A 26,618-nucleotide genomic window follows, 5' to 3' on the forward strand; every position below is an offset into this window, starting at 1 on the left:
TCAGTCCCGTCCCTTCCTCAGCCAACGCCTGTACGCCGCGCCCGATCTCAGACGACTGCCGGTCGGCGCCACCGCCGTCTTCCCGTGGCGTTGTGGAGTTCGCGTCGTCGTTAAGCGAAATGGAAAAGGTCATCACGCCGCTGGACAAAGATGAAGTCGGCGTGGGGTTTGTTACGCTGCCGGAGGATCGGCCCGATGTGGACTCGCCGTCGCTTTGCTCTCCAACGCGCACGCGGGAAATACGCGGGCGAGGAGCGAAGCTGAAACATTTATCGAGAGCGACGCTTTGGGATTGCAATGAGATGGAACAAGCCAAATGTTTAGCGACGGAGGGTTCAGGCCCTGGGGCCGGATGTTCAGTTTGGACCGAGTGTGTATTAGAACGGCCCGCCGTCTTTTGATCAGCTTTAACATTCCGTCTCCCTGTGGATACACAACTTCCCTTTTCAATTGGGGAAACCGTGTTTCTCCACCCAGCACCCTGAACTTGTGCGTCCTGCATTTTTCCCCTTTCATTCCTGCAACTCCCAAAACAACTTTTCTGGGGTTCTCCCTCCCCGACCTCTCCATGTCTCTGTCCTTCAACCAGGTCTGTGATCCCAAACTGGCGGGCCGCGGACAGCAAGTCATTCCGCTCCGCACGTCCCGTTACCTCCACCTCCCCAGAGTACAGAAGGCCGACGATCTTCAGCAGGGTCTGGGCCTTCACGGCCTGGAGCAGGAGCTCGCGCTTCTGGCCGGATGGAGGCGACGGGGAGGCCGAGAGCTTCTGACGCAGGGAGGGACTGAGAGCCGCAAGTATGCAACTGTGGGTTGGGACCGAGATACCTTTTCACCCACGGTAAGAAAAAGAGGTTAATATTTTTTTTTATTACAATATCATTTTTAAACTTGAGGTACGCCAACACGGCTCACCCTCCGTCTTCAACAGGACATCGCAGAATTGGGCATTGTTTTGTTGTCTCTGCAGCTCTCCAAGCAGCTGCTTCTTATAACCGGGCCACCTGTACCGCTGCATGGCCTCATGGGTACTGGGAGCAAGGAGAGGACACAAGGTGTCAGATAAAGGAATAAGGTTAAACCTAAGTACACTTGCTACTGTTGGTACCTATGTGGGCCCCAATTTAAATTTAATTTTCAATGTGTAAAGAACCTTAAAATAATGCCCCGACAGTATAACGTTATAACGTCATCAGATTATTAAAGCAACAGTTTCCCTAAAAGGCTAAAGAGCGTGTTGTGACCGCAGCACGTGGAGAGGCACAACTGTGCTCGCGCACTGCCAATGTTGGTGGAAAGTTAAGAGGTTAAAAGTGACGTTATTTTTTTTTATACTTTTGAGGGTAAAAACATTCCCATTTTAATTTATTCTAATGTTCTCTACAACCACAATGGGCATATTTACAATTTGACAAAATATATTTCTTTAATTGGATTTAAGAGTTTGCAATAAGCTACATTCTTCTGGTCTCTGCGGCTGCACGTTAGCTAGCATTAGCAGACAAATGGAGGGGGAAAATAAGCCACCTTATATAAAAAAAAAAACCTGTAAATTAACAATGTAACTAAGTTAACACGGTGCAACTCCACGTTAGCAAGATGACGCCGTTGGCCAAACACTTCGGTAAAAGCTCGCACTCTGCAGCTAAAAGTGAGGCGACAGTTAGCATTAGCTTTAAATGACACTTACCAGCAGCATTATGCATCTGTTGCACTTGGAAGGGCTTCTTCTTCTTTTTTTGTCATTAAACGGTGTGTTAACGCGTTGAACCCCGAAGTCGCAGAGGCATCACACGCTTGTCACCTCCCTCCTAGTTCCTAGTTGTCGCAGTTGCAAAAAAAAAAGTGCGCCGCCTAGTGGCCGCTCTGTCACGTGACAACGAGGGGGAACTACCCGCAGCTTCCGTAATGAACTGCTCCTCACTGACTCGTCACGAAATAAGTGTGATAAACAAGAGAAACAAAAACACTCTGAAAAATCATTTTCCTTTTTATTAAAAACAGTATTGCTAGTTACATGATTCATTCATAAATGAGAATTATGCAACTTTAAGAGCCAAGGCAGAGAGATTAAAGTGTAGTCCAGAATGAGTGATCCAGTATCCGATGACTATGCTGAATGATTTCTGTTTCGCTAACTTTAGCATTTAATTTAGATACAGACTGAATGTTTTTCAATCAAAAACATAAACTGATCGCATAATGCAATTCACCAAGAGCACCCAGAAACGATTGAACCCAAATCAATATAAAAAAAAAAAGAAATACATAAAACCATTAAAATTAACAAATATACTCTTGTGTATATATATATAGTTTAAATGTGCTTTTATTTATTTTTTTCTCCACTTTTTCCAATGGCAAATTGTGGTCTAAGCCTCCGAACACAAACCCCTTGATCTCTTTTAGTCGGTCCGTTCTCCAAGGCAACGTGTTACTTCGAGAAAGATGCGTCCTCCGTGTTTCAACTGGCATGGAAAACAAATTTTAAAAAAAAAGGTAACAAAAAGAAAGAAAAAAAACAAACACATTAACCCCCCCCCCCTCCTCCCTAGTGCTTCTTTTAATCATCCACTCAGTAAGTATCTACATCTCACTCGGCACTAAGAATAAGTATTCTCCTACAGAACAAGCACGGCACTGTACTTTAAAAAGAAATGCGGACAATGCTGCGTCTCCTCCCGCGTACTGCTGTGTCGTCTTAAAGCCGGCTCGGCTGTGGGTTTGAGAAGCAGTAAGTTATACAGAACTCAATACGTTATATAAAAAAAAAAAAAAAACAACCAATTCCATTGACAAGAATCCAGTCTTACATAAGTACAAGTTCACATATTATATTATTTTTGCAGAATAGAAAACTGATGAGTTCCATATACAGTATTCCCAACTAGTAACCTGCTGAGAAAAGAAAAAAAAAAGACACCGTGATCGTTTACCCATCAGCCCTATCCTGAATGAGCGAGGCACTCCAGTTAGCCCACACAGATGCTGCTAGAGACAGTCTGGTATGTACACATTCATAAGATGACAGACCTGCAGATGCACATTAAGCGCACCCCACAAATCCTGCGATACCTCCTAAGAATTACAACGTGAAGGGGCTTACATTTAACAGACTACACCGTCTATGAAGAATAATTTGTCTCCTCCTATTTCTGTCTGTAGGAATATATCCATACTGGAACCACCACCCTTTTTTTTTTTTTTTTTTTTTTTTTTTTTTTTATATATTCATGGATCACAATCAAATACAGAAAAAAAAAAATGGTGGCATTCCCCATGCATCTTGTTGATGGGCTGTCACCGACACAAGCCGAACACACACACACACACACACAAAGCAGATGACAGTTTTCAGTGTTGCTGCTGTAAAAGTTGAGTGTGTGTGTGAGTGTGTGTGTGTGTGTGTGTGTGTGTGTGAAGTTCTTGCATTCAGCATTGGCAGTCGCAGCAGTAGCAGTGTCATTTGGCACATGTACATTACCGTGGTACAGAGCAAAGCGAGAAGAGGAACAACCACTACCAAAAACAGGAGCAGAAGCTTTACACATATCCGATTAGATCATTAAACATTGGTTCTCAGTGGTAGGAAAACATTGTTTTTGTAGTATTTAAGCATCAGAGAAAGAGCGAGAGAGAGAGATGGAAACGTTTCCTTGATTACTTCAAACAGAATGGAATTTATGCAAAATTTTCAACAAAGCGTCCTGTTCTGATCCCGACTTTCTAATTAGTTTGATTAGTCTATGTCTACTCTCCCACCTCCAAGAAAGAGAAAAGTCCTCAGATGAGAGCCACAGTCTCTGCTCATCGCCAAAGAGAGAATTAGTGTTGTCCGAGCACGTTGTAGTGTAGCAGTGTAGTGTTGTGGTATCTGATGGAGTGGTTAGCGTTGTTGTTGTTGTTTTTTTTTTTTTAAGTTCAGGGACTTGCAGAGCACAAAGTGGTCATAGTGTCTCATCCAGTTGTCCACAGGGAGCGTAGAGCCACGTCAAGTATGTCTGAGTGGTTTCATTAGTTTGTCAGCTGCAATGGAGGAATGTAACAAAAAAAGGGGGGAAGAGAGAGAGAGAGAGAGAGAGAGAGAGAGAGAGAGAGAGAGAGAGGGACAGAAGATTTGAGAGGATGGAGTTTAATCCCCTCGGTAGTGTCGTTGGTCCCCCAGAGTCAGTTCAGCAAGGGCAGTAGGTGGGAGGAGGTTGTCGTCTCGTGATGCACACAATCAGTTTTTCTGCAAGAGACCGAGAGGCACAAGTGTGGGGATCGATCATGTGGAGCGGCTAATGCGAGTCGTTCATGCCTATGCGGGAAGAATCGCACAATTTAAGTATGAAATACAATAGAGGATATGGACCGCTGGCAACAAAGTCACCACGCGTTACACTCAAAGTACACAAACTGTGCAAAGAGAAAAATAAATAAAGTCACTTTACACTTCTTCACTTTTTACACCAGCAGGGAAAGCAACAAAAAAAAAAAAAAAAAAGAAACGGTCCACATACAAGTACAATGGAAGCTCAACAATACCGGTCACTGTCAAACACACAACTCTTAATACACGACTGAGATATTTGGCCATGCAGTGAGTTTAGAGGAGCAGCCTGTGGGACACACATACCATGCGCTGACATGCAGTGTGACAGTGGGTGTAGCCTAACCATCGTAAGAATCCATTAGAGGCAAAGAGGCCTGCCTCTCCCCATACATCCCTCCCTGAGAGAGAGAGAGAGAGAGAGAGAGAGAGAGAGAGAGAGAGAGAGAGAGAGAGAGAGAGAGAGAGAGAGAGAGAGAGAGAGAGTAGGAGTGTGTGATAGAGAAAGCAGAGAGAGACCAAAAGGTGACATACATAGAGAGAGCATACACAGCGAGGAGGGAGCAAATACAGAAATAGAAAGGGTTAAGTGTTAAAATCCAAAAAAGGAGAAAACGTGAAAAAGAAAGACGAAGGAGAAAAATAGAACAGCAAGAGAGAAAAGAGGAGATGAGAGAGAGTAAAGGAGGGTCACAAAAGGTTAGTTTCATGTTACGTTACGTTTCAGGTGGAAGAAAAGAAGACCCAGATCAACCACAGCGCTTTGACAAGACATGCATCAACATGCTGTCTGCGGCTGTGTGTGTGAGAGCACGTCCGTTCACACAGTAACACACAGAGCAGGAAGTCCTGAACGTCTCAACCTCAAAGAGTGTGTGTGTGTGTGTGTGTGTGTGTGTGTGTGTGTGTGTGTGTGTGTGTGTGTGTGTGTGTGTGTGTGTGTGTGTGTGTGTGTGTGTGTGTGTGTGTGTTGCACACGATTAACCAGTTGCATACTTCTAACCATTTTTGATCTTTCAAGCGAGGTGATCATGAGCAATCAATACCTAATCCAAAACTAAATAATAATAATAATTATCATTATCACTAGACTTGTTCTCACAGAGACGATGAAGAGGCAGACTGTAATAGTAGAATATAAGATAACAGACCGTGACATCCTGTGAACGATTGCTCTACAGCAAGTGGGTCACAAACGCACTTTTGATGTCATGAGCTAGTTTCTTCTATTAGTCGTATTATTAATAAGTGGAGTATGTAGAAGAGTTTATGTCAGGATTGAGGGAGTTATTCTCATAATGGTGCAGTCATGCAGGGATGTGTGTGTGTGTGTGTGTGTGTGTGTGTGTGTGTGTGTGTGTGTGTGTGTGTGTGTGTGTGTGTGTGTGTTCATGTGGCCACTTTTTACCTGTACTGCATCTCTGTCAGCAGGTTCGAGTGTGTTATCCAGAGTGTTCCTTCTCCCTCTCTGGTCCAGTGTGGAGTAGGCATCTGAAGAGCACAAACAATATGTCAAAGCAGCAAGGGGGGTGTGTGTGTGTGTGTGTGTGTGTGTGTGTGTGTGTGTGTGTGTGTGTGTGTGTGTGTGTGTGTGTGTGTGTGTCTGTGTGCGCGTGCGTGTGATGCAACGATCTCACAGATCACAATAAAAACTACTCATTGACAAGTTCCATCTAGTGCGCTACTGGCCCAGTTGTGTCCCGTGTGCATATTGTCTGCGGTCACACTTGCCTGGTCCCATGTCATTCATTGGAATCATGTCCCGGTCCCCTTTGCCACCTGTGTGTTGAAGAAGACACAAAAGACAATGAGCATCGACGCGCAACGATGAACGCGATGGCGGCGATAACGGCCCGACCATCTCCTGCCAAAGATAGAATAGCGTGTAGGTGTGCGAGTGTCTTGTTAAGAGTTTAGAGTGTCGGGCATGAGCCAGCTAGTATTTGAAAAAATATACATAGTTTGTGTAATGGGTGAGGTTTAGGAACGTGGTGACTGACAACTGGGATTATCTAAAACGCCCCACCGTGGTAAAACACTTATACAATCCTGTACGCCGAGACGAACGTTCATGAATTAATTGCATCTTCTATTTCATTCTGCAAACATAGAAACAAGGAGATCATCCTTTGAAACACGGTCAGACGTGTAGAGGTCAAAGCAGAGCTCCGTGCAGCTTAACAGGGTTAGTTTGGGTTTAAGTGTGAGGTGTTTATCCACCGTCAGTGTATTACTACCTACAGCAGAAGCATGTTACCTAACTACTGACGGTAATACACCGGCTGTAGATAAGTAACTCATGTAACCACGCTTAAGAAAATACAAACTATCCGGCAAAATGCTTGACTCGCGAAAAAGGCAAATCCACTGGAAATGGAGCATTTCAATGCCTTACTTATTATCAGAGTGGACCTGCATGCAAAGTAACACAGTAACACAAAGAGACAGACATCTGGCCCGTAACGGTTGAACTTTTAGCGGCAGTTTAAACTTTACATGCACGCGTTTCCCCTTTTCGCCTCCCGACCTTTGTCTATGAGCGGCAGAGTGCTGTCCTCGTATCCTCCGTTGGCCCTGGTGTTGTTGCCGGGAGGGTTCAGGTTGACCATGAAGTCCGTCTTCTTCCAGCCGTCCTTCTCCAAAGTGCGCCGCAGCTCCTTGTAGCCCCACACTGTCTGCAGCACCAGGCCGGCCCCGCGCACCTCCCGCTCAGAGCGATTACTGGTGACCCCGGTGGACAGACAGAGAGAGAGAGAGCGAGAGAGAGCGAGAGAGAGCGAGAGAGAGCGAGAGAGAGCGAGAGCGAGAGAGAGAGAGAGAGAATTAAAAAAAGATAAGACTTATTAAAGCACACGCATAATGCAGGCATGTCACTCAAAACCGGCGACAAACGTGCCGACATGGACGGAAAAGGATCTCAGCTCCTTACCCGTCCTTGTTAATGAGCACCAGTCTCTCGATTCCCTGCGAGGCCCTGAGGGTCTTGGCCGCTTCCAGGCTGGAGCCCAGCACCTCGTGGAGCGTGCTCAAAACCGACACCACCGTCTCTTCCGACAGCGCTCGCACCGGCTGACTCTGACCGCCGCCCGGCAGGTTGGCCACCAGGTGAGGCACCGCGTGTTTACCTGATAACGCACAAGTATTGAGGAGAGCGTTTAAACGTTTTTTTTAAAAAACACGACCATCCCTCTTCATCCCTTTGTGCGACAGCGGGACCAGCTCAAAAGTCTCACCTAGTAGATCTCTGTTGCGGGCGTCAATGGCCATGTTGCGGAGGGCTCCAGACATGGCGCGGACCACGCGGTCGTTGCCGTGGGCCAGCAGCTCGGTCATCATGGGCAGACCCTTCTCCTGGCGCAGCAAGGCACGGATGTATCGGCCGTACTGCAACAGACACACAATTACGTTTTTTTTTTAAAAATGTGGGTTTTCTGACACACTATCACCGTTGTGTACAAACAAACCTTTGTCATTTTCCAAGTGGTTTCCCTTTGCAAGAGGAATCGATTATTTGCATCATCTGAATCTACTCTCATATATTCATAAAACAATGCGCAGAGCACCGGTTTAGGTTACGTTTGCATGAATTCAGCGATACAGTGTCCTGTCAAGAGTCATCTAAATTATGACGCTGTATTTATATTGGGGGTAGGCAAGTATGGCATCTCCCCACGGATATGTATTAAACATTAAACAAGACTGGACGTGGTGGTGGTAAGTAAGGTCATGGGCAAGACCCAAGAAAAGGCGAGTAAGCACTTTGTAAAGGGACGCGACGCCTTCATTCTCAGATTTGAATGACTGTCGTCTTAGGATGCTCTGTTTGGCTTCCTGTGAAGAGCGTTGCATTGGTCTATCTATGTTCATGTTTTTGCTCGGATTCCAGATCTCGTCACTGGGAGCGTCTGTGACGAGGAACAAGGGCAGTAATTGAATAGCGGCTCTTACGGTCCAGCGTCCGGCGCACAGGTTCTGAACGGCTCCGGCCGAGGCTTCCAGCACGGTGGGGTTCTTGGACTCCTTCAGCAGAGAGGTGTAGATGCGGACCACCTCCGGCTGGAACAGCAGCTCATAGCCTATAGGAAAGAAGACAAAAAAAAAAAAAAAAAAGTTGTGAACAAAATACAGTATATTTAGTTTTTCTGTACTGCATGATACATATATTTTAGAATAAAGGTGTCGCCTTGAGCCCGTTGCTACCTTTAGCAGGTGCGGTCCTCTTTGGAATGTCTATTATGTCTGCAGCTGCATCTTCATCTTTTCTACCTGGAATCAAACATCACGGCGTTAGAAACACACAGAAGCTGAGAGCACCGCTGTTAGTATCGCTCTTCTAGTTCGGTTAGATGTGCGCTATGACCAAAAACTGAGATGCATGAGGCGTGCATGTTAGTACTAAGAGAGTTACACTGACCTGTTAGCTCAGCTACTCTATTACTACGACTACTACCACCACTACCACAACAACAACAACAACCGCAGAAGCAAAAGTGCAGTCGTAAAGAGCTTACCTTTGGAAAACCACTCATCTGTAGCCCAGCGTGAAAAGGGGGGGGGGGGAGAGAAGAATGGAGGAGGGAGGAGAGAAAGACGGAACAGGAGGAAGAGAGAGCATTTACAGTGAGTAAAAGAGGAGAGCAGCCGTAAAACTGAGCCACCTAGTTCCAACACCTGCTTCCCAACAACAGCGCTGCTGCTGCTGCCGCCAACGCACAGACATCAGCAATGTGGCATGCCGAGTGTAAAGTAAAGCAAATAAAGAGGACACACAGCAGCTCATGGAACCGTGTTTTACACACACACACGCGCTCGCTCGCTCGCTCTGTACGGTGTCGGTGGGAGAATGCGTTGCTGCGATTTATTCCTGTGCAACACACCTGAAAATTATAAGTACACAGGTAAGCATTTACCTAACAAGACAGCTGGAGTCTGGACACGTGCGATATCGAGTGATCCGGCACATTTCTTGTGTTCTACGACCTTTGAGTATCACGTACCGTAGTTTAATAATTCTGCATCATTCAGACCCGATCACTCTCTGTACAGACTGCTGTCAGAAAGTAGCAATCACCCCAACGAGCCGGTTATTTAATGATTTTATATATATATATATATATATATATATTTATTTTTTTATTATTATTATTTTTTGTGCATCATTTTAAAGCTGAAACAATTTATCAATTCGTTTTGATTCATGCTTTCAAATATTCACTAATTTCAGCATCTCAAATGTGAGGATTTCATATTTATCAAAAAGATAATTGGCAGATCAGATCAGTAAAGTTGCAGCATTATTATCTTAATTATTCATTATTATCTTTTTTTTTTTGTTGACATGTATACTGCTAGCATGGATACTCAAGCTTTTATAAATCGATTAGATTGTTTCCAATATTATATCCAAGTAAAAAGAAAACAACCAGAGAGAATATATGGAATCTGAATGCTGAAAGATGCAAAAATAATTATAACAACGTGGTAAAAGCAGCTAAACAGAAGAAAATGGGGTGTGTGGTTGAGAAATGAATACTCTCAGTGAAACACAAACAGAGAGCAGCGGTAGAGAGGACGAGCTTTCTTGCAGTCGGGGAAATTGCTGACATTCCTGTGTGAGCGAGTGGTTTTGTTTGTGCAAGTGTGTGTGTGTGTGTGTGTGTGTGTGTGTGTGTGTGTGTGTGTGTGTGTGTGTGTGTGTATCAGTTTAGTGAGACACCACTGTCAACAGTGACATCACCGCAAATCTCTCTCTCTCTCTCTCTCTCTCTCGCTCTCGCTCTCTCTCTCTCTCTCTCTCTCCCTCTAACAAACAGACCTTTGCTCTTGCGGGAGCTGAAGCAGCCGCCCTTCTGGCCGGAGGGGGCGGGGCCCTGGTTGAGGGGCGCGGCCTCCTGGTAGCGCTCACAGCCGGGGATCTCACGGTGCACCTGATAGGACAGGTTCCTCAGCAGACACACACTGTTCTCTATCAACTGCAAAGATGGAGGGGGGGGGGGGGGGGGATTATTGAAACGCAAACTCACTTTATCAGACTTTGCACAGCTCTCTCTGAAACCACATCGACAGCGGACCGATCTAGAGTTCCACTTACCTTATTGTCGACTTCTTTAAAGTCAATCTGGGATTGGACAATGTACATGAGCGAATCAACCAATCCCGTGCACTCCCTCAGCTTCCTCCTCGCCTCACTTCGCTCTGAACTCACGTTTCTTTGAACCGGTGGAAAGTTGAGGAGAGAGGGAGAGACAAGAATGTAAACCAAAAGCGAGGATTGAAAGGTTGGGAAGAGTGAAAGGTTGGGAGGAAATAATTGAGGCGGTTAAGAGGTTAAAGGGGGACAGGACATTTCAGTGACTACAAAAGGATTCCAGCACACAATGCTTCAACACGCCCCCCCCCCCGCCCCCCCATGAGCTGTTTGAATGAAACGCCTGTTGAATCTACTGGTTCACAAAGAGAGTACAGTTTGGTGGGATCAAGTAACAGCTTCGGACCAATTTCGTCAGCTGGTCTCTGACTGTGTCCTACTTAGAGTCCTAACAGGACTGGGAGGACGGAGACATGTGGAAACTGAGACCAGTTAGTTCGTCGTTCGCTGATGCAGGAGACATGTGAAGAAAAGGAACTTGAGGGAGAAAACTCTGTGGAATGACGCGCAGCCTTGGTCTTTTGTGCTGGCCTCTCCCCCCCCCCCCCCCCCCCCCCCCCCGGTGACAGGCCCGCCCCTCTCACACAATACCAGGACACATTCCCCCTCCACAGCATGGGGCACCGATTCCACTTCACTGAACAGTTCAGGAGGTTTATTTACATGTCGCAAAGACGAGCGTTTTTCAAATCGCTACAGTTCTAAAAATGAGGGTGTTGAGTGCGTTAAGTCGCTGGCAACAAATCCTATTTGTCCACCGGAACAAAGTGAGATCAAATATTAACGTAGCAAAACTAAAGGCAAATCCCATCATCCTCAGCTGTACTTAGCAAGCGAACAAGCTGATGCAGGAATAATGAAGCTAAAACGTAATTGGTGTATGAGTCTAGTGTTCTACTAAACCTCAGAATCAAAATTCAGATTGTTCTGGATTTACCTTAAACTCATCATGATGATCATGAACCTGTCAAACAAGGATTGTTTTGACAGCTCTCCTTCTCTTCAATAATCAAGTTTCCTACTTTGACTCAGTCTGATGCATTTCCCTTACACTTCTTAATAAGAAGCTACACCACTGTTGGTCAACGCTCTGTACGACAGCAAATCATTTAATCAGTATCAATAAAATGACAGATAAAAACGGTATAGATGCTGTGTTTTTTAAATGGCGCCGCAGATCTGTACAGACACTGTCCAGAGCAATTCTGCAAAATACCAAACTCTTATAATTCACACATACTTTTGTAAACCTGACACATAAACACCGTAATTAGCCGTGTGGTCAATGGGGAATGCACAGATAAGAGACAGAACACACTGTTTACAGTTGAGAAGTCAATGCCCCGCTGTCCTCCGCTTGTCCCTTCTTTGCCCTCTCCTGGTTCTACAGTTACTGAGAAGCTGCACTTCAGCCACAATAAATAACTGACATTTGACACCGACGTCTTTTAATGAGCACTATATCAAATCAGATATCCTGTTTATATGTGCTAGAGGTCAAGATTAAAAAAAGGCTTTTGATAAGCACAATTACCACATGCAAGCTAAGGAATATGATGGACTGGTGTGATTGGTGCTTATTTCTTTCAACTGAAAGCTTTATTAAAGTATAATTTTACTGCAGCTCTTGTATGGGTATTATCCGAAAACGGAAAAGCAATCAGAAGCACATTTCTATCCGCTAAAACTGACTATAAACGGTTTATTAAGTGCAATTAAATGTGTTGTAGAATGTATTTATTGAACAATGTAGAATGGGTGTGTTCTGACTGAGAGGAGACATTTGTAGTCTGTATCATTACGCTGATTATTAGTGGAATAAAAGATGAACATAGCCCCTCTCTCTCTCTCTCTCTCTCTCTCTCTCTCTCTCTCTCTCTCTCTCTCTCTCTCTCTCTCTCTCTCTCCATCAAGACCACTCCATGATGTTTGTTCTGCTCCGTCAACTGCTCCCTTCCTCCCTCATACATCCCCACTGCTCCGTCAGTCTGTCGAGCTGGCACGTCTCCACCGTCCTCACTCGTTCGCCGCCAACCCTTCCTCCTCCCGTCTCCCCTCATATCACCGGTAGCAGCTCAAAACAGCTCTCCCCTTTGCGTACCTCAGGCAGCCCGCTGTGTTGGTGAGGGCGGTCTCCCACTCGAGATGTCTGGGCTTGCAGTTCTCCTCCCCTCCTCCCGCTCCGTTGGTCCCTCGCTCCCAGCCCGAATGAGGCACCATCACCTCGTCGGAGAGGGCGTGCAGCGCGTGGTCCACGATCTCCATTTTCACGGAGTCGTGAGACGACAGGTTCCACAGCGTCCCTGCGACAAACGTAAATATTTAACAGGCAAAAAATTCGGTCGTCGCATCGCGCTGCGCTGCGCTGCTGTCTCCGTCGCTCACCTGTGATGGTGTCGGTGAGGTCCTGGTCGCGGGTCTTCCTCAGCAGCCTGATCAGAGCGGGCACTCCGTCACAGTTCTTGATGGCGATCTTGTTGTCTTGATCTTTGCCATACGAGATGTTCTTCAGTGCTCCACAGGCTGCATAGTGAACCTACAACAAAAGACGCAATGACAGCTTATTGAGCCATTAGTCAAGAGAGCGCTGCTCTCACCTACATGCAAATGACATGAGCATGTTTGCATGATCCTATAAAGCTCTTCACACAACATAGCGCGCACACACACACACACACACACACACACACACACACACACACACACACTTTTGTTTGACCCATTTCTCCAGAGAGCAAGTCATCCCACACAAACTCAAGACTTCAAACTCGTCACTGGCCGTACAGCATGAAATGTGAAATTAAGACGCGTCTTTGCCTCGAGAGAGGAATGCGTGATGCGGTTTGTCTGGTAATGCCCCTACGAAGATCAGCAAAACCTCGCCGCAGCTTGTGCTAAATGAAAGGGGATCGTAGAAAAAAGAAAACAAAACCCACAGAATGTTTTGGCCGAAACCATATTTAGCACAGTTGTTGACCAGGAGCAGTGAAATACGGAGCGCTTATTTCTATTTCACGTTCTAAATCGGTATTAGAGCCCTCGTCTCAGGCCACTGACCTGTCTCACTACTACAACAGACGTACACTACATCCCTTAAGCCTCACTTTTGCCCCCCCCCCCCTACTCCAACCATAACTAGTGAGAAAGGAATGAACAGAAAACGAACCTCTTTGTTTGGGTTGTCGAGCATACAGACCAGCGCTGGGATGCCTTTCATTCGACGCACATCGCACTTCACCTGGAAAGCAAAAAGGATGAACGTAAACATAAATGCAGACGAGCCGAGAGTTTAGTTTACTGATTTTTTTTTTTTTTTTTTTTTTTTACAGAGTCCAGCAAAATCCAAGTTGTCAACATCAATATCTTTAAAAAGCAAAAAGATGGAACGACGTAGAAACAAAGCAAAACAGAGAACAAACATCTTCCCGCCATCTGCAGCTCCGTGTTTTCTTTTCTGCACAAAGTCGTGCTGAGAATCTCTCTTTTTTTTTTTTTTTTTTATTATCATTGTTGAGGATTCAACAGCATGTCATCTTGTTTGAATTAACTTTATTGGAATGGGCATTGGACAAAATCAACCGGGGTGTTCGTGTATAAGTTGAGTATAAAATGCAGATTAAAGAGTGTGGTGTGAATCAACACAAACAAGTTAAATTAAGAGTCTCCCCAGCAGCTTTTGACAGACTTTCTATTCCCTATAATAACATGGTTCATGTTATTATAAACACATGTGCAATGCCACAAGATTAAACAACCAGCACGGCAACATTTTCCACCAAAACATTGACAGTTCTACATTTGGGGCACGTTCCAATTCAAAGTTTTGCACACATCCAACTGCTTCCTTATGTAATCTTGACTCTTGTCTTTCTCTGCTGTATCCTCTGTCATACATGCTTCATTTATCTCGAGGAAACTCATGACCTTCCTCAACTGATTTACTCAAAGTCTATTCCAACCTGCATCACACATTTATATAAATATAAAAATATACACGTGTACATTTGCATCTCTTACTTTATCATTTTTGTAGGTGAGATGCTGCAGGTACGCAGCTGCGTTACTCCTGACCGGGTCCAGCCTGTAGTTCAGCATGGCGATGACCTCCGGCAGCTCCGGTTGACGCCAGCCGCTGGGGCCGGGACCGGGAGCTTTCCTTAAAGTGCTGTCCAACGAAGCCATGCTACCTCTTTCCCCCTGGGCCAGCGGCGCTCCTCCCCAATAGTACATGTCCCCCGGGCCGCTCATGTCGCCATCCAAGGTGCCCTCGTAGCTCCTGGCGAGGGAGGAGGAGAACGCAGGTAAATGAACGTTATCATTTGCTCCTCTTATACATCGATTATTAAACCTCACCTCTCAAAGATGACCCGCAGACAGTACGTCGATGTAAAACGAACAGAACTCGTCCATGAAACAGACGAGTTCGCTACAGAACCACTCGACTTACCCGGCCCTGCGTGGGGGTCCGTGGGGGAATGCGTTGTGGTTGCGAGGCACGGTGCTGTAGTGCATCGGATGTGCCATGCCATAGTCGGGCTCGTCGTAGCCCATGCTGCGCTGATCGTCCTCCAGACCGTACGGCTCTGGGACAAACCTCGTCATGGAGGACAGCTCCATGGCACTTCCCATACGCCCAACCTACACAGGGACAGGATCAAGCCAAATGCTGGGGTGAACTCATGCCAGGTCTTATGTGTGTGTGTGTGTGTGTGTGTGTGTGTGTGTGTGTGTGTGTGTGTGTGTGTGTGTGTGTGTGCCTGCAAGTCCAAACATATAGCATGGAAGGAAAACACCAAATACAGCAAGTCAATCTTGACTGTTGAAGATACCTGTGGCTGAGCAGCATAGGGGTCCAGCTGGTTCCTGCTGGGGGCTCTGTAGTTCGGATCCATAGTTCTGTAACCATCTTGATGGACCGGTCTGGACAGGGACAGGGAAGTGATGAGCTATTGGCCGGATTACCCATTAAATTGTGAAGTTAATGTCTAACCCGTCTGCACGAGCTTCGACGAAAAAAACTATACCTGTAGCGATCGTCCATGCGAGCCCCCCTGCTGAGGCTCGTGTAGGTCTCAGATGGGGGCCCAGTTCGGTAGTCCTCGTAACCCACCGGCGGTCCGTATTGGTAGTTGCGGGGCACAGTGTGGGTGGGGTAGTCCATGGGCACGCCACCTCCGGGTCCCTGTCTGTAGACCATGGGTGCAGGGTAGCCCCCCATGCCCGTCACTGAACCCCCACCGTCCAGGGAAAGTGTGTCCGACACGGAAGGGATGACTGTGCGAGTGGTGGTGGTCTTTACTACTTTCTTTACCTTAACAAGCAAAAGAAGGGGAGGCGGGGGCGACAAGACGATGTCACTAACGAGACAAGACTAATCCAGAGATTAACTCAAAATAAGCTACAAATGTACACAAAACTGTCATTTACCGTTGTTTCCGTGCGCCGTGTGCTCCCATCTTCACCGGTCTCCACGGAGACAACAGGTGGCACCTCCTGGGGATCTTCCTCCACCGTGTATGTCTCCTGCACCACCTGACCAGGCTCCATCCTGAACTGCACATTTAACATTTCAAATAAATATAAGTCTCACACGGGGGGGGGGGAATATCCTCGGGGGTCAACCGTCTTTAAGAGTGGAAGGGCTCCTTACATGATGTGTCCCGTTGATGTAACCCTCGTTCAGTGTCAGCCTCTCTATGTCCGCATCACAAGGAATGCGGCCGTTCTGCAGGGAGGTCAAAATACATGAGCGGGGATCCAACGCACACACACACACGCACACGCACACACACACACACAGTTCCATTTGGTTCCATTGTCAACTTTCATTTGAACGTTAACGGTAGGGTTGGGTACCGAAAACCGGTGCCAATATGTGTTTTGTATTTATTTATATTTAGAGTATACTTCAAACAGTTAATATATTGTTCAATTTGAAGAAAACAAATTGCCTTGGCAATAAAAAATAAAAAAAAGCCTTTCTTTAATGTCGTCAATCGTCATTTTGTGTGTTTGTTTTTTTTAAAGTATCGGTTCAGGCACCGTTTAGGCACCGGTATCGTTTTAAAAAGTATTGTTTTAGCACCGGTATCGGAAAAAACCCAAACGATACCCATCCCTCCCGGGTTATTAAATTATTATTAAAAGGGGCTCGTAGCCTTGTTGACCCTCCGTCACTCGTAGTGTGAACATAGCTGAAGTTGCATTGCTGCAGCAAAAAAAAAAAAAAGAAAAACCACAACTTTGTTGTAATGAAGTCGTGGTGTTTTATTGGTAATAAACCTTGCTTTAAAAAAAAAAAAATAATACTTAAATAAACGGTTGCGGTTCCACCCGGAAAACCCATCTGAACACGCTTGTGGTCTAGACGGCGGGTAAGAATGACATGAAGTCCAAAAAGGTATGTAACACCTCATGAACACAAAGAGAGGCTTTCACGTCAACACTCTCAACCCTTAGACAGAACACACTAATCCAACACACTTATGAATGAACTGTGATAATGAGATTAAAAAGGATGAAATAATTAGTAATGACACATGATGATGATCCACAGAGAGAGAGACGAACAAAAGAGACAAACTTCTTTCTCTTACGAGTCGACGCCACCAGCATACGGTGGGTGTGGTGCGCTTCTCATTCCAGCCACAGGGGGAGCTCTTTGCGTCTCTCCTGCTTTATCTCCACTACAAATGGGGGTTAAGAGGGCACAGCTATGGGGAAGACTTCCCGACAGTGATTCAGAGATGGGAAACCGTCGTCTCAGGCTGACAGAAATGCCGCATTTTTAAATAATAAAAAAGCTGGAAATAATACTTGCAGGAGGAGCAACGACAACCTTTTTTTTTTTTTTTTTTTTTTTTAAGTGCTACTTTGCCCAGATCAAATAGACGAGACTTAGTTTAAGCAAATCTCTCTAGTTCAGATAAGGACCCCGTCGGAGAGAATAGCAGAAAGTGCCGGGCAGATGTGAGCATGTGGGAACCTGTCAGTAATGACTAAGGTCGGGTTTGCGCTGCCTGGGAGAGTAGCCGAGGCATGCCGGAGCCTTTGGGCTATGTAAACACACACACACACACACACGCACACGCACACGCACACGCACACGCACACGCACACACACACACACACAGACGCACACACGCACACACACAAGATAAGAACCAGCACAGGCTACATTTCTGTCCTGTTCTCATTTAAAAAAAAAACAACGCACAACTGATATTCCTGCGCCACTAGAAATACCTTGAGACCGGGTCGTGTCCTGGAGAACGCCTGCCCACACACAGGAGCGACAAACGAAAGAAGGAAAGTGAGAGAGAGCCCAGTTGTTTATGAGAGCGTGTTTCAAAGGTTGCCTCAGGGACAACAGTGTGAGTGTGTGTGTGTGTGTGTGTGTGTGTGTGTGTGTGTGTGTGTGTGTGTGTGTGCGTGCGCGCTGGTTTACTCACGCACGCTAATGACTGAGCGTGTCAATAAGGAAGCAAAAAAAAGACTGAGCGAGAGCTGGTGGGTGTGCCAGCGAGGAGGTAAACTCAAGAGCAGGAAGCCACTCTGTAGTCTCTCAACCAGGTAACTGACCCACAGGTGATAAAAGACGGAGCGTAAGCAAGCAGCAGAACACACTTTAGCTCTGGAAACAGACTCAATAATCAAAAGGTGACAGCCGATGACACAGGGCTGGACGTTTGTCCGAGCTAAAAAAGGACTTTGCCGCACTGAAAAAAAAAAAAGCAGCTGAGGGTGCGTTTCTTACACCATAAATATAAATACAACGCATCGTAAATGCAAACTCCAACGGACAAGTCAAGACAAACACGATGGGGTTACACTGTTGTTAAGCTTGATTGGTGGAGCGATACGATGACGACGATGATGATGATGATGATGATGATGATGGTGGTGGGAGGACTTTTGATTTGAATAAGACATGGACTGTTACTGGAGGAACCGATGGAGGATGGGGAAAAATGGACAGAGGGTGCAAACGACCTCCTCAGGAAAGCAGTATTGGTGCTTCTTTAAACGCACAAAAATCAAGCGCACCTCCGAGACTGAGGAGGTCTTTGTTGCTACAGATTTGGTTTGGATTCTGCTGTCGGTCCACACAGATGGGATGAGGTGAATCCGAAGGACTTTTCGATGGAAAATGTGGGTGAAGGTGGAAATTGGAGAGTGGGGGGGTGGGGGGAGGTTTGTTTCCGTGTTACCTGCATGTTGGGGAGGGGGCGGGGCAGGGTGCCGGCACACGACCTCCGCTCCTCCTCCAGAGCTCGGCTCAGCATCTCAAACTGCCTCTCCTGCTCCCGCACCGAGGCCAGCAGGGAGGCCGTACTCGCACACTGCTCCATTCACTCGCTGAGAGCAGAGCAGAGCAGAGCAGAGGACAGGACAGGACAAGATATCAACACCAGAGAGCAAGAGGAGGTCCGACCAACACCGGGATTCAGTCAAAAGTACAAGATATACAGAGAGGCCCAACCACCCATGCGCGTGAAAGACACAAAGACAGAAGGGCCCCCGGCGCCGTGCACATCTGGGAGAGCGCACACACTTGAAGCGCTAATGAAGAGGAAATTTAAAAAAGGTTAGAAGCAGCAGGAGCTGACGCAGGAGGGAGAAGCGAGGGAAGATAAAAGATGCAAGAGAGAGAGAGAGAGAACCGGAGAGATAAAGAAGCAGGTGCAGAGAAGATGCGAGTAGACAGAACAAGAGCGAGAAAACAGCGAGGACAAAGACAAAAGTGATTATTCGGTCCAACTTCAAAAGGCGGGACCAGCGTCAGCCGAGCAGGGGAATGGAAGCGAACCACCGGCAAGTTTTCGGCGCGTTTCTTCACCTTCCGCGGCGCGAGGTTAAAAATAGAGAGGAGGTGAGATAAACGAAGAGAGACAATTACAGCGCGTGGAGCTCGTTAGCGCTTCTTCACGCCGAGGATGCAGGGGAAAGTGAGCTAGAAGGAGGGAGACGAGCGGACGTGCGAGGACGTTCAGAGGAGGTACGGAGAGACGGGCGTCACACGATCACGTTACACCGAATTTAAAAATCCAGGAGGTGTTTTTGGAATTGAGATGGTGTGTTCTCCACAGACCTGCCTCGTTTCCCCATCATTCTACTATACTTACAGCACTCTGCGAGTTATAATGGATGCAATGTATCAATGATATTAAATGTTAAAGACACATAAGGGCTGCTGTAGAAGAATAATTCAAATTCAAACACATTTCAAGGGAACGCAACATACTCCCAACGTGCATTTCAAAATAAGAGTCTGAATTACATGACCGTTAACTATGTAAGCAGTGCATCGTGACAAATGCCGACGATCCATTGTGCAGCAATAGAGACGCGTTGCTTTCAACATAATTAAGGTGCAAAACGGCAAAGAAAAGCAGTAGAAAAGTTGGTCTTTAAACCGTCAACATGTCAGCTCAGCCTGGACTTTTGGCAGAAAGCGCAGCTCGAACACGTGCCACGGATGACCTAAACCGAAACTACGGAGGCGTGATAACAAGTGAACTCCAGCCTCATTCAAACAATGACAGAGTACCGTTTTCTCAGACTTCCTCAGCAGGGAGGGAGGAATGAGGAATCAAGGGGAAGAGTATTTCTACGGTGTCTGTGTAATAACCAGATGACAGCAGCGTGGCTCATCTCCAAACCGGGGAAAAAAAAACAAAACATTTTCTACTTCAAAGTTCACTGACTCATGTAGATCAAATCTGCTCTCCATCTGCACACACTGGACGGGCTGAGTGAACAAAGACTCCTGTATGAAGTTTTTGAGTGTGCACAAATGCCAGCGCGAGTGTGTGTGTGCGCGCACATCTGTGTGAGGGTGAGTGATTGTGTATGTGGGTCAGAGACTAAATAAAAGGTGGCGGGTGTGTGCCAGGCCGGTGGTTATATCCTTGAATACTCAAACAAGAGTTGTGGCAAGTATTGGTGAAGTTAATACTGCCTCTGTCTGTGTGTGTGTCTGTCTCTGTGAGTCTGTGTGTGTGTGTGTGTGTGTGTGTGTGTGTGTGTGTCTGTGTCTCTGTCTGTCTGTCTGTCTGTCTGTGTGTGTGTGTGTCTGTGTCTCTGTCTGTGTGTGTGTCTGTGTCTCTGTCTGTCTGTCTGTCTGTCTGTCTGTCTGTCTGTCTGTCTGTCTGTCTGTCTGTGTGTGTGTGTGTGTGTCTGTCTGTCTGTCTGTGTGTGTGTCTGTGTCTGTCTCTGTCTGTCTGTGTCTGTGTGTCTGTGTGTGTGTGTGTGTGTGTGTGTGTGTGTGTGTCTCTGTCTGTCTGTGTGTGTGTCTGTGTCTGTCTGTCTGTGTCTCTGTCTGTCTGTCTGTGTGTGTGTAGAGACCCATTTGTGGACACAAACACCACCGCCATTGTCATACATTCCACAGTGAGATTTAGCGTGTCATATCCTGTCTCAGCTGTTGGAAACGGTCCTAATAAGGGAGCCCTTCACTCTCACCAAAGTGTTTTCTTCCCGGGCGAAACACTTCAATCCTGGAAAGACAAGAGTCGAGCCCCATTACTTCCTCCGAGCCAAAGCCGGGACGTCCGACCGCAGACCGACAAAGTGCTCCTTTAGTGGGTAACGCTCACAGATTGAGAGACGCTTTTGAAATGATCTCGAGTGGGTTTATGTCACCTCAGCGCAAAGCTAAGAATACTTGAAGTGAAACCTTAGACTTCACTCGACAGCGACAGATCTCTTTGCCGAGATCCCAAACTCAAAAAGAAAAAAAAACGGGGAACTAGATGTGCCGGCAAGCTACAAATACGCGTTTGTTGTGTCAGCCGTCGGCGCAGAACACACACAGGGACACAACGGGGACCGAGATTTCAACTTGGCAATGGAGCGCCGATGGCATATGTCAGATAAGCCGACGTGCCACAGTATGGGTTATTCTCTGTCAAAACGTCAACGCTTCTTTTAGAGCACAGAGGAAGACGGCCTCTTGAGCGACAAGACAGACAGAACCGCACGAGCTCTACTGCTAAGAGTCGCACCGCTGACGGCGTCTGTGGAGCAGTGGCTGGTGAGAGAGTTTTAAAAAGGCTTTAGCCACTTAAAGCCCGGGCATCAGGCATTAATCCATTGTAGGGCCATTAGCAGCTACGCTAAATTGTATCTGCTAATGGGATAGCCCTAGAACTACACCGCTAAGCCACTTCCCATCCCTGAGCCAACACACAGATGTACACACACACACACACACACACTATCAAGTGTCCACTACTCACTGAAAACTTTGTGAAGTACACACACACACTCACAGTCTGTCACCCAGAGCCCACTGAGTATCGACAGTGCTGTGTATTCCTTCATTATCATATGCTATCATTGCTATTTCAGCGACTTAGTCACTTCGTGGTTCTGGCAGGCGCGCACACACACACACACACACACACACACACACACACACACACACACACACACACACACACACACACACACACACACACACACACACACACACACACACACACACACACAGCTGAGGTGAAGCTATGGTAAAATGCTGTTGTGGCTTGGCCAAGTGCTACGCTGACTCAGCCTCATTTGAATGGTCACACAGAGATTTGGCCTCTGTGTGTGTGTGTGTGTGTGTGTGTGTGTGTGTGTGTGTGTGTGTGTGTGTGTGTGTGTGTGTGTGTGTGTGTGTGTGTGTGTGTGTGTGTGTGTGTGTGAGCCTTGGCCCACATCCAAATACTACCGCCTTTGTCGTCCTGACTTGAAACCACCAAACCCCCCCCCCCCTCCAGTGTGGTAGCTGCACACATGCACAGACGCCCACTCACCACACAGACGTATCGGGGACCTCTGCAAGGCCAGCTGTCTAATCTACAGGACACCACGTTACTATTCTGAGCGAGGAAGGAAACAAGCAGGCGACTGTAATTCATAGAGCACCAAACAGCCAAAAGAATCTGTTCAACTATATGTTCGGAGGCTGGATGTGATCGGGGGGGGGTTTCTTTCTTAACTGCAGCATTACAGTTAGGTGATAAATGTCGCAAAACAAATGCCGAAATGTAACGATTGTGTCTATTGATTAGGTCATAATCTTTGAACTAAATCAATCACAAGACAGAATGTATCAGTATGTATATATATATGCCAAATGTAACCAAAGTGAATCAAAAGTAAACATAGAAAATAATCAAAATGATGAGTAATCACATTATTGCAATGCAATGGGTATCAGACAGAACTCCTTACACATGTCAAAGTTAATGTATTTGTCATAAACTAACATTATTATCACACAAGTCCACTGGAAGTCAACAAATGTTGGTGTCTCCCCAGTTGTAAGACATGACCATATTTCAATTTAATCAACGTAGGCCAGCTCTACATTTAGGTCTTATTCTCCAATGAAACCTCATTCATCCTCGTCGGTAATGAGACGTTTACTCCTCACAATCACCAAAACACAGAAGTTAAAAACTTGACAAATATTGAACATTCCTGGTCAATCGCCAAAACCAACATTCAGCAGCCGGTAAAGATTTCACCGCTGGTGAGCCTGCAATCAGAGTGTGACTACCACTTAACAAGGAAGTGGGTTAAATAGCTGCAGCGAGGAACCATAAAAGTGCGAACTTGGCGCTCGATTCTTTCCAAGAAGATAACCACACCGGCACTGAGCGAGGGGTACTCGGGGTACGACACTCTCCCTTCACGGATTTAGAAATCTGTGCACTTTGATTTTCCCTCCGTGTACACCGTCTCACATCTCACGTGTCCTTCACTGCATAGACAGCGGGCTGACGTGCACACCGTTCAAATAAAAACACAGACTGTAGGTGTAACCATTGGGAGTAGAGAGCGGAAGAGAGAGATAAATGGAGGGAGGGAGAGAGAGAGAGAGAGAGAGAGAGAGAGAGAGAGAGAGAGAGAGAGAGAGAGAGAACAGACAGGGAGGAGGAGCAAATATAAGAAAAACCTTGGCTTCTGTGTGTCAGAGGGACACACCCGTGGTGTGCTCTGAAAGCCCGTCATTACAGAGGCTCACAAATGATAGCCCTGGTTAAAACAACTGGCTTAGCAGCAAGACTTCAGCCCCCACAGACAAAATGGCTCGGAAAACTATAGGCAGCGAAAGAAAGAAAACGTCCAATTTAAGACTTTTTTTTTTTTGCCCCTCCTTTTTTTTTTTTTTTTTTTTTTTTTTAACATCTTCAACAGAAGGAACATTTCTGAGAAAAGCTTCATGTCCACACTCGCTCCCAATCTTTTCCATATCTGTTCCAGCAGGCCGAAGCAGACATGCCCCGAGGGCATTTAGAGGAATATGACCGGCATGTCCACGCTGCACCAACAAAAAAAAACTTCACCGATTCAGCTGACTGTACCGACTCAAACAACTCACAGTTATGTTAGACAAGCAGTCAAACGCATCTCAGGTTGGATGCTGTTATTGTGGACAGACACACACACACACACACACACACACACAGAAACTAATGACTAAGAGCAGCAAATCTTACTCCAGGGAGCGATCCACTACAGTCAGGTCCCTCCGAGTAATCCAGCACCGGGTCACGCTGAACAACTGGAAATGGAGAAGGTGTCTGAGTAGCAAGCCTCTGCACAAGGGACTGAATAATGAGGCAACAAACATGCCTGCCACCTTATTACCACACCCAGACCCACACAACAGGTTCTTGCCCCCCCCCCCCCCCCCCACCACCACCACCACCACCACCCTGCTCCACCACCACAACCACCCCTCGTGTCTCCATCCTCTACCTTGCAGACCACATCTAAAAGACAGCTGCTGAAACACTGAACAGGGACTTTCAACACAATAACAAAAGTCTTCCAAAAAAAAAATTTCAAAAAAGGAGACGCCATGCTAAAGCTTAGTCACCTGAAAGCACCGTGCAGCTCCACCGTCCGCAGAGAGTGGGCGTCTCAGGTACAGTACACAATAGCAGACTGATAAGACACACTGGACTTCGACTCCTAACTTGTGGAGCGTGACGCGGCGGTGCTGGCCGACCACTTCCGTGTACTCTCACCTGTCCTGAAAACCCTTTTATTAGTCGTGAAAAAAAAAAAAAAAACTGGCGATTTAAGCCTGGTGTCTAAGACTCAACGTGTAATGTTATAACGTTATAGCAGCGCGTTCATGTAATAAACTGTTAGACAACGTTACATGGGTCATTTCTGTTTGTTCGCTGTCTTTGTTTTAAATACACGTAAACGTTGTATTTAACTTTTCCCTAACTCTCACTCTGAATAAGTTATCCATCATGCTAACGACAGGAATACACCTATGCTAGCCGAGTTAGCTTGCACCGTAGCTAGTCCTGCTAACGCTGCGTTTACAACAACCAAGTTCACCAAAATAAAGGACGCCCCCCCCCCCCCCTTTTTTCCCCACCGACGACACAATCCCGAGCAGCTGTACCGAGCACGAAACACCAAAAGACGGGCCTTTACCGAGTCTGGAGAGTGTTACGCTTGTTTTTCAAAGTCCATAAGTGTTTGCGAGGTGGATTCAGGCCTAGCCTAGCCTAGCCGAGGGCTGCTGCTGCTGCTTGCTTGCTGCTGCTGCTGCTGCTGCTGAGCTGACACGATCCAGAAACCCCTCGACCCGCAGCTCGGAGGGGAAGTGAGTTGAAATGAGACAACAGAAACACCTCGGCGCGGTGGAGCACAACACGCTACAACTGCACACAAATAAAGTGTCCACCGCAGGGCGAGAGGGCTCTGAATGAAGACGGAGAGAAAACACCCACCTATGCAGTTTCCTCGCTTCCTCGCCTTGGCTTGTTGTTCACTTGTCGCTGCTCTTCCTCTCCGCTGTGGGGGGGGGGGGGGGGGGGGGGGGGCAGCATGGACGAGCACGGAGCGGAACAGCACGAGGGGGCGTTTTGGAAATTTTAAATTTAGGTTGACATAGTGACAATATTACTTTTTAATAATTCCCTTATTCATTTTGTCTGACAGCTATTGTTAATAGGTTATAGAGAAAAAAAAGCATTGTAATTACATTTATTGAAGTTTTATGTGTTTATGTTTGATTCATATTAATATTATGAAATCATTATTTAATAATAAAAACGTTTCATTTAATTTCCCTCTCATACTTATGACTCATAAGTCATAATTGAGATACTGAGTCATTATTATGAAATACTAAATCATAATTATGAAATACTAAATAATAATAATGAGATACTAAATCATTATTATAAGATATTAAATCATTATTATGAGATACTAAATCATTATTATGAGATACTAAATCATTATTATGGGATACTAAATCATAATTATGCGATACTAAATCATTATTATGAATTAGTAAATCATTATTATGAGATACTAAATCATTATTATGAAATACTAAATCATTATTATGAATTAGTAAATCATTATTATGAGATACTAAATCATTATTATGAAATACTAAATCATAATTATGAAATACTAAATAATAATAATGAGATACTAAATCATTATTATAAGATATTAAATCATTATTATGAGATACTAAATCATTATTATGAGATACTAAATCATTATTATGGGATACTAAATCATAATTATGCGATACTAAATCATTATTATGAATTAGTAAATCATTATTATGAGATACTAAATCATTATTATGAAATACTAAATCATTATTATGAATTAGTAAATCATTATTATGAGATACTAAATCATTATTATGAAACGCTAAATCATAATTATGAGATACTAAGTCATTGTTATGAGAAAGTTTCATCACAGTGGCAGAATTGGGCTTCCACAGCAATAGTCTTTGTAGGCCCTGGTATAAATTATACTATTCATGCTTAAAATACTATAATACTAAATACTATACTTTTAATAAAGTAAATGGTATGATTATGATTAAACAGAATACCTCACATTACTTTGGTTTCGCTTATGGAAACATCCTCTCAAATTAAAGAGGCCACGTATCAGAAGAGTGCCCATGTTGCCCTCATGTGGTCATTCGGTGCTATTACAATGCAGGATAATAGTCGATGCATGAGTTGTACTCAAGTTTATTTTGGGGACTGTGAACTGGTGGTCGACAGTATATTTACTCAACATTGAGGTATTCGTACTTTCCTTTAGTATCTCCATTTCATGCATCTCCATACTTCTACTACATTGTGATTATAATCCTTTTAC

The 26,618-nt window shown here is 45.6% G+C and overlaps 1 protein-coding gene across 11 annotated transcripts; it reads right to left on the reverse strand.

Moving 5' to 3' along the window:
- Positions 1 to 1,972: 1,972 nt before the first annotated feature.
- Positions 1,973 to 25,271, reverse strand: ctnnd1 (catenin (cadherin-associated protein), delta 1). Of its 11 annotated transcripts, none has more exons than XM_068734660.1 (23): positions 25,208 to 25,271; positions 18,671 to 18,818; positions 16,111 to 16,185; positions 15,888 to 16,013; positions 15,485 to 15,771; positions 15,290 to 15,380; positions 14,908 to 15,098; positions 14,478 to 14,736; positions 13,627 to 13,698; positions 12,846 to 12,996; positions 12,562 to 12,763; positions 10,404 to 10,521; positions 10,128 to 10,284; positions 8,824 to 8,841; positions 8,513 to 8,578; positions 8,261 to 8,388; positions 7,546 to 7,696; positions 7,242 to 7,437; positions 6,840 to 7,033; positions 6,044 to 6,091; positions 5,721 to 5,803; positions 4,659 to 4,713; positions 1,973 to 4,231 (listed from the first exon to the last, which is right to left on the reverse strand). In XM_068734660.1, exons 2-23 carry the CDS (start codon positions 18,809 to 18,811, stop codon positions 4,173 to 4,175), a joined length of 2,868 nt encoding a protein of 955 aa, XP_068590761.1. In that variant the 5' UTR covers positions 18,812 to 18,818; positions 25,208 to 25,271; the 3' UTR covers positions 1,973 to 4,172. The 11 variants fall into 11 exon arrangements, with proteins under 11 accessions (XP_068590761.1, XP_068590763.1, XP_068590772.1 ...); XM_068734662.1 differs by lacking the exon at positions 25,208 to 25,271 and adding an exon at positions 24,909 to 25,186; XM_068734671.1 differs by lacking the exons at positions 18,671 to 18,818; positions 25,208 to 25,271 and adding exons at positions 23,951 to 24,015; positions 24,909 to 24,929.
- Between the last annotated feature and the right edge of the window lie 1,347 nt (positions 25,272 to 26,618).

Source organism: Cebidichthys violaceus, unplaced genomic scaffold, assembly GCF_023349555.1.
Source record: "Cebidichthys violaceus isolate CVI_PGR_0920_01 unplaced genomic scaffold, fCebVio1.0.p SCAF_66, whole genome shotgun sequence".
NCBI lineage: Eukaryota > Metazoa > Chordata > Actinopteri > Perciformes > Stichaeidae > Cebidichthys > Cebidichthys violaceus.

Coding starts and splice junctions, on each gene's coding strand:
- ctnnd1 (XM_068734660.1), bottom strand. CDS start 18,811: ATGGAGCAGTGTGCGAGTACGGCCTCCCTGCTGGCCTCGGTGCGGGAG. Junction 13,699..14,477: donor TCACCTACAAAAATGATAAA/GTAAGAGATGCA, acceptor TTTGCTTTCCAG/GTGAAGTGCGATGTGCGTCG. Junction 4,232..4,658: donor TCTAATGGATTCTTACGATG/GTTAGGCTACAC, acceptor GGTCTCTTGCAG/AAAAACTGATTGTGTGCATC.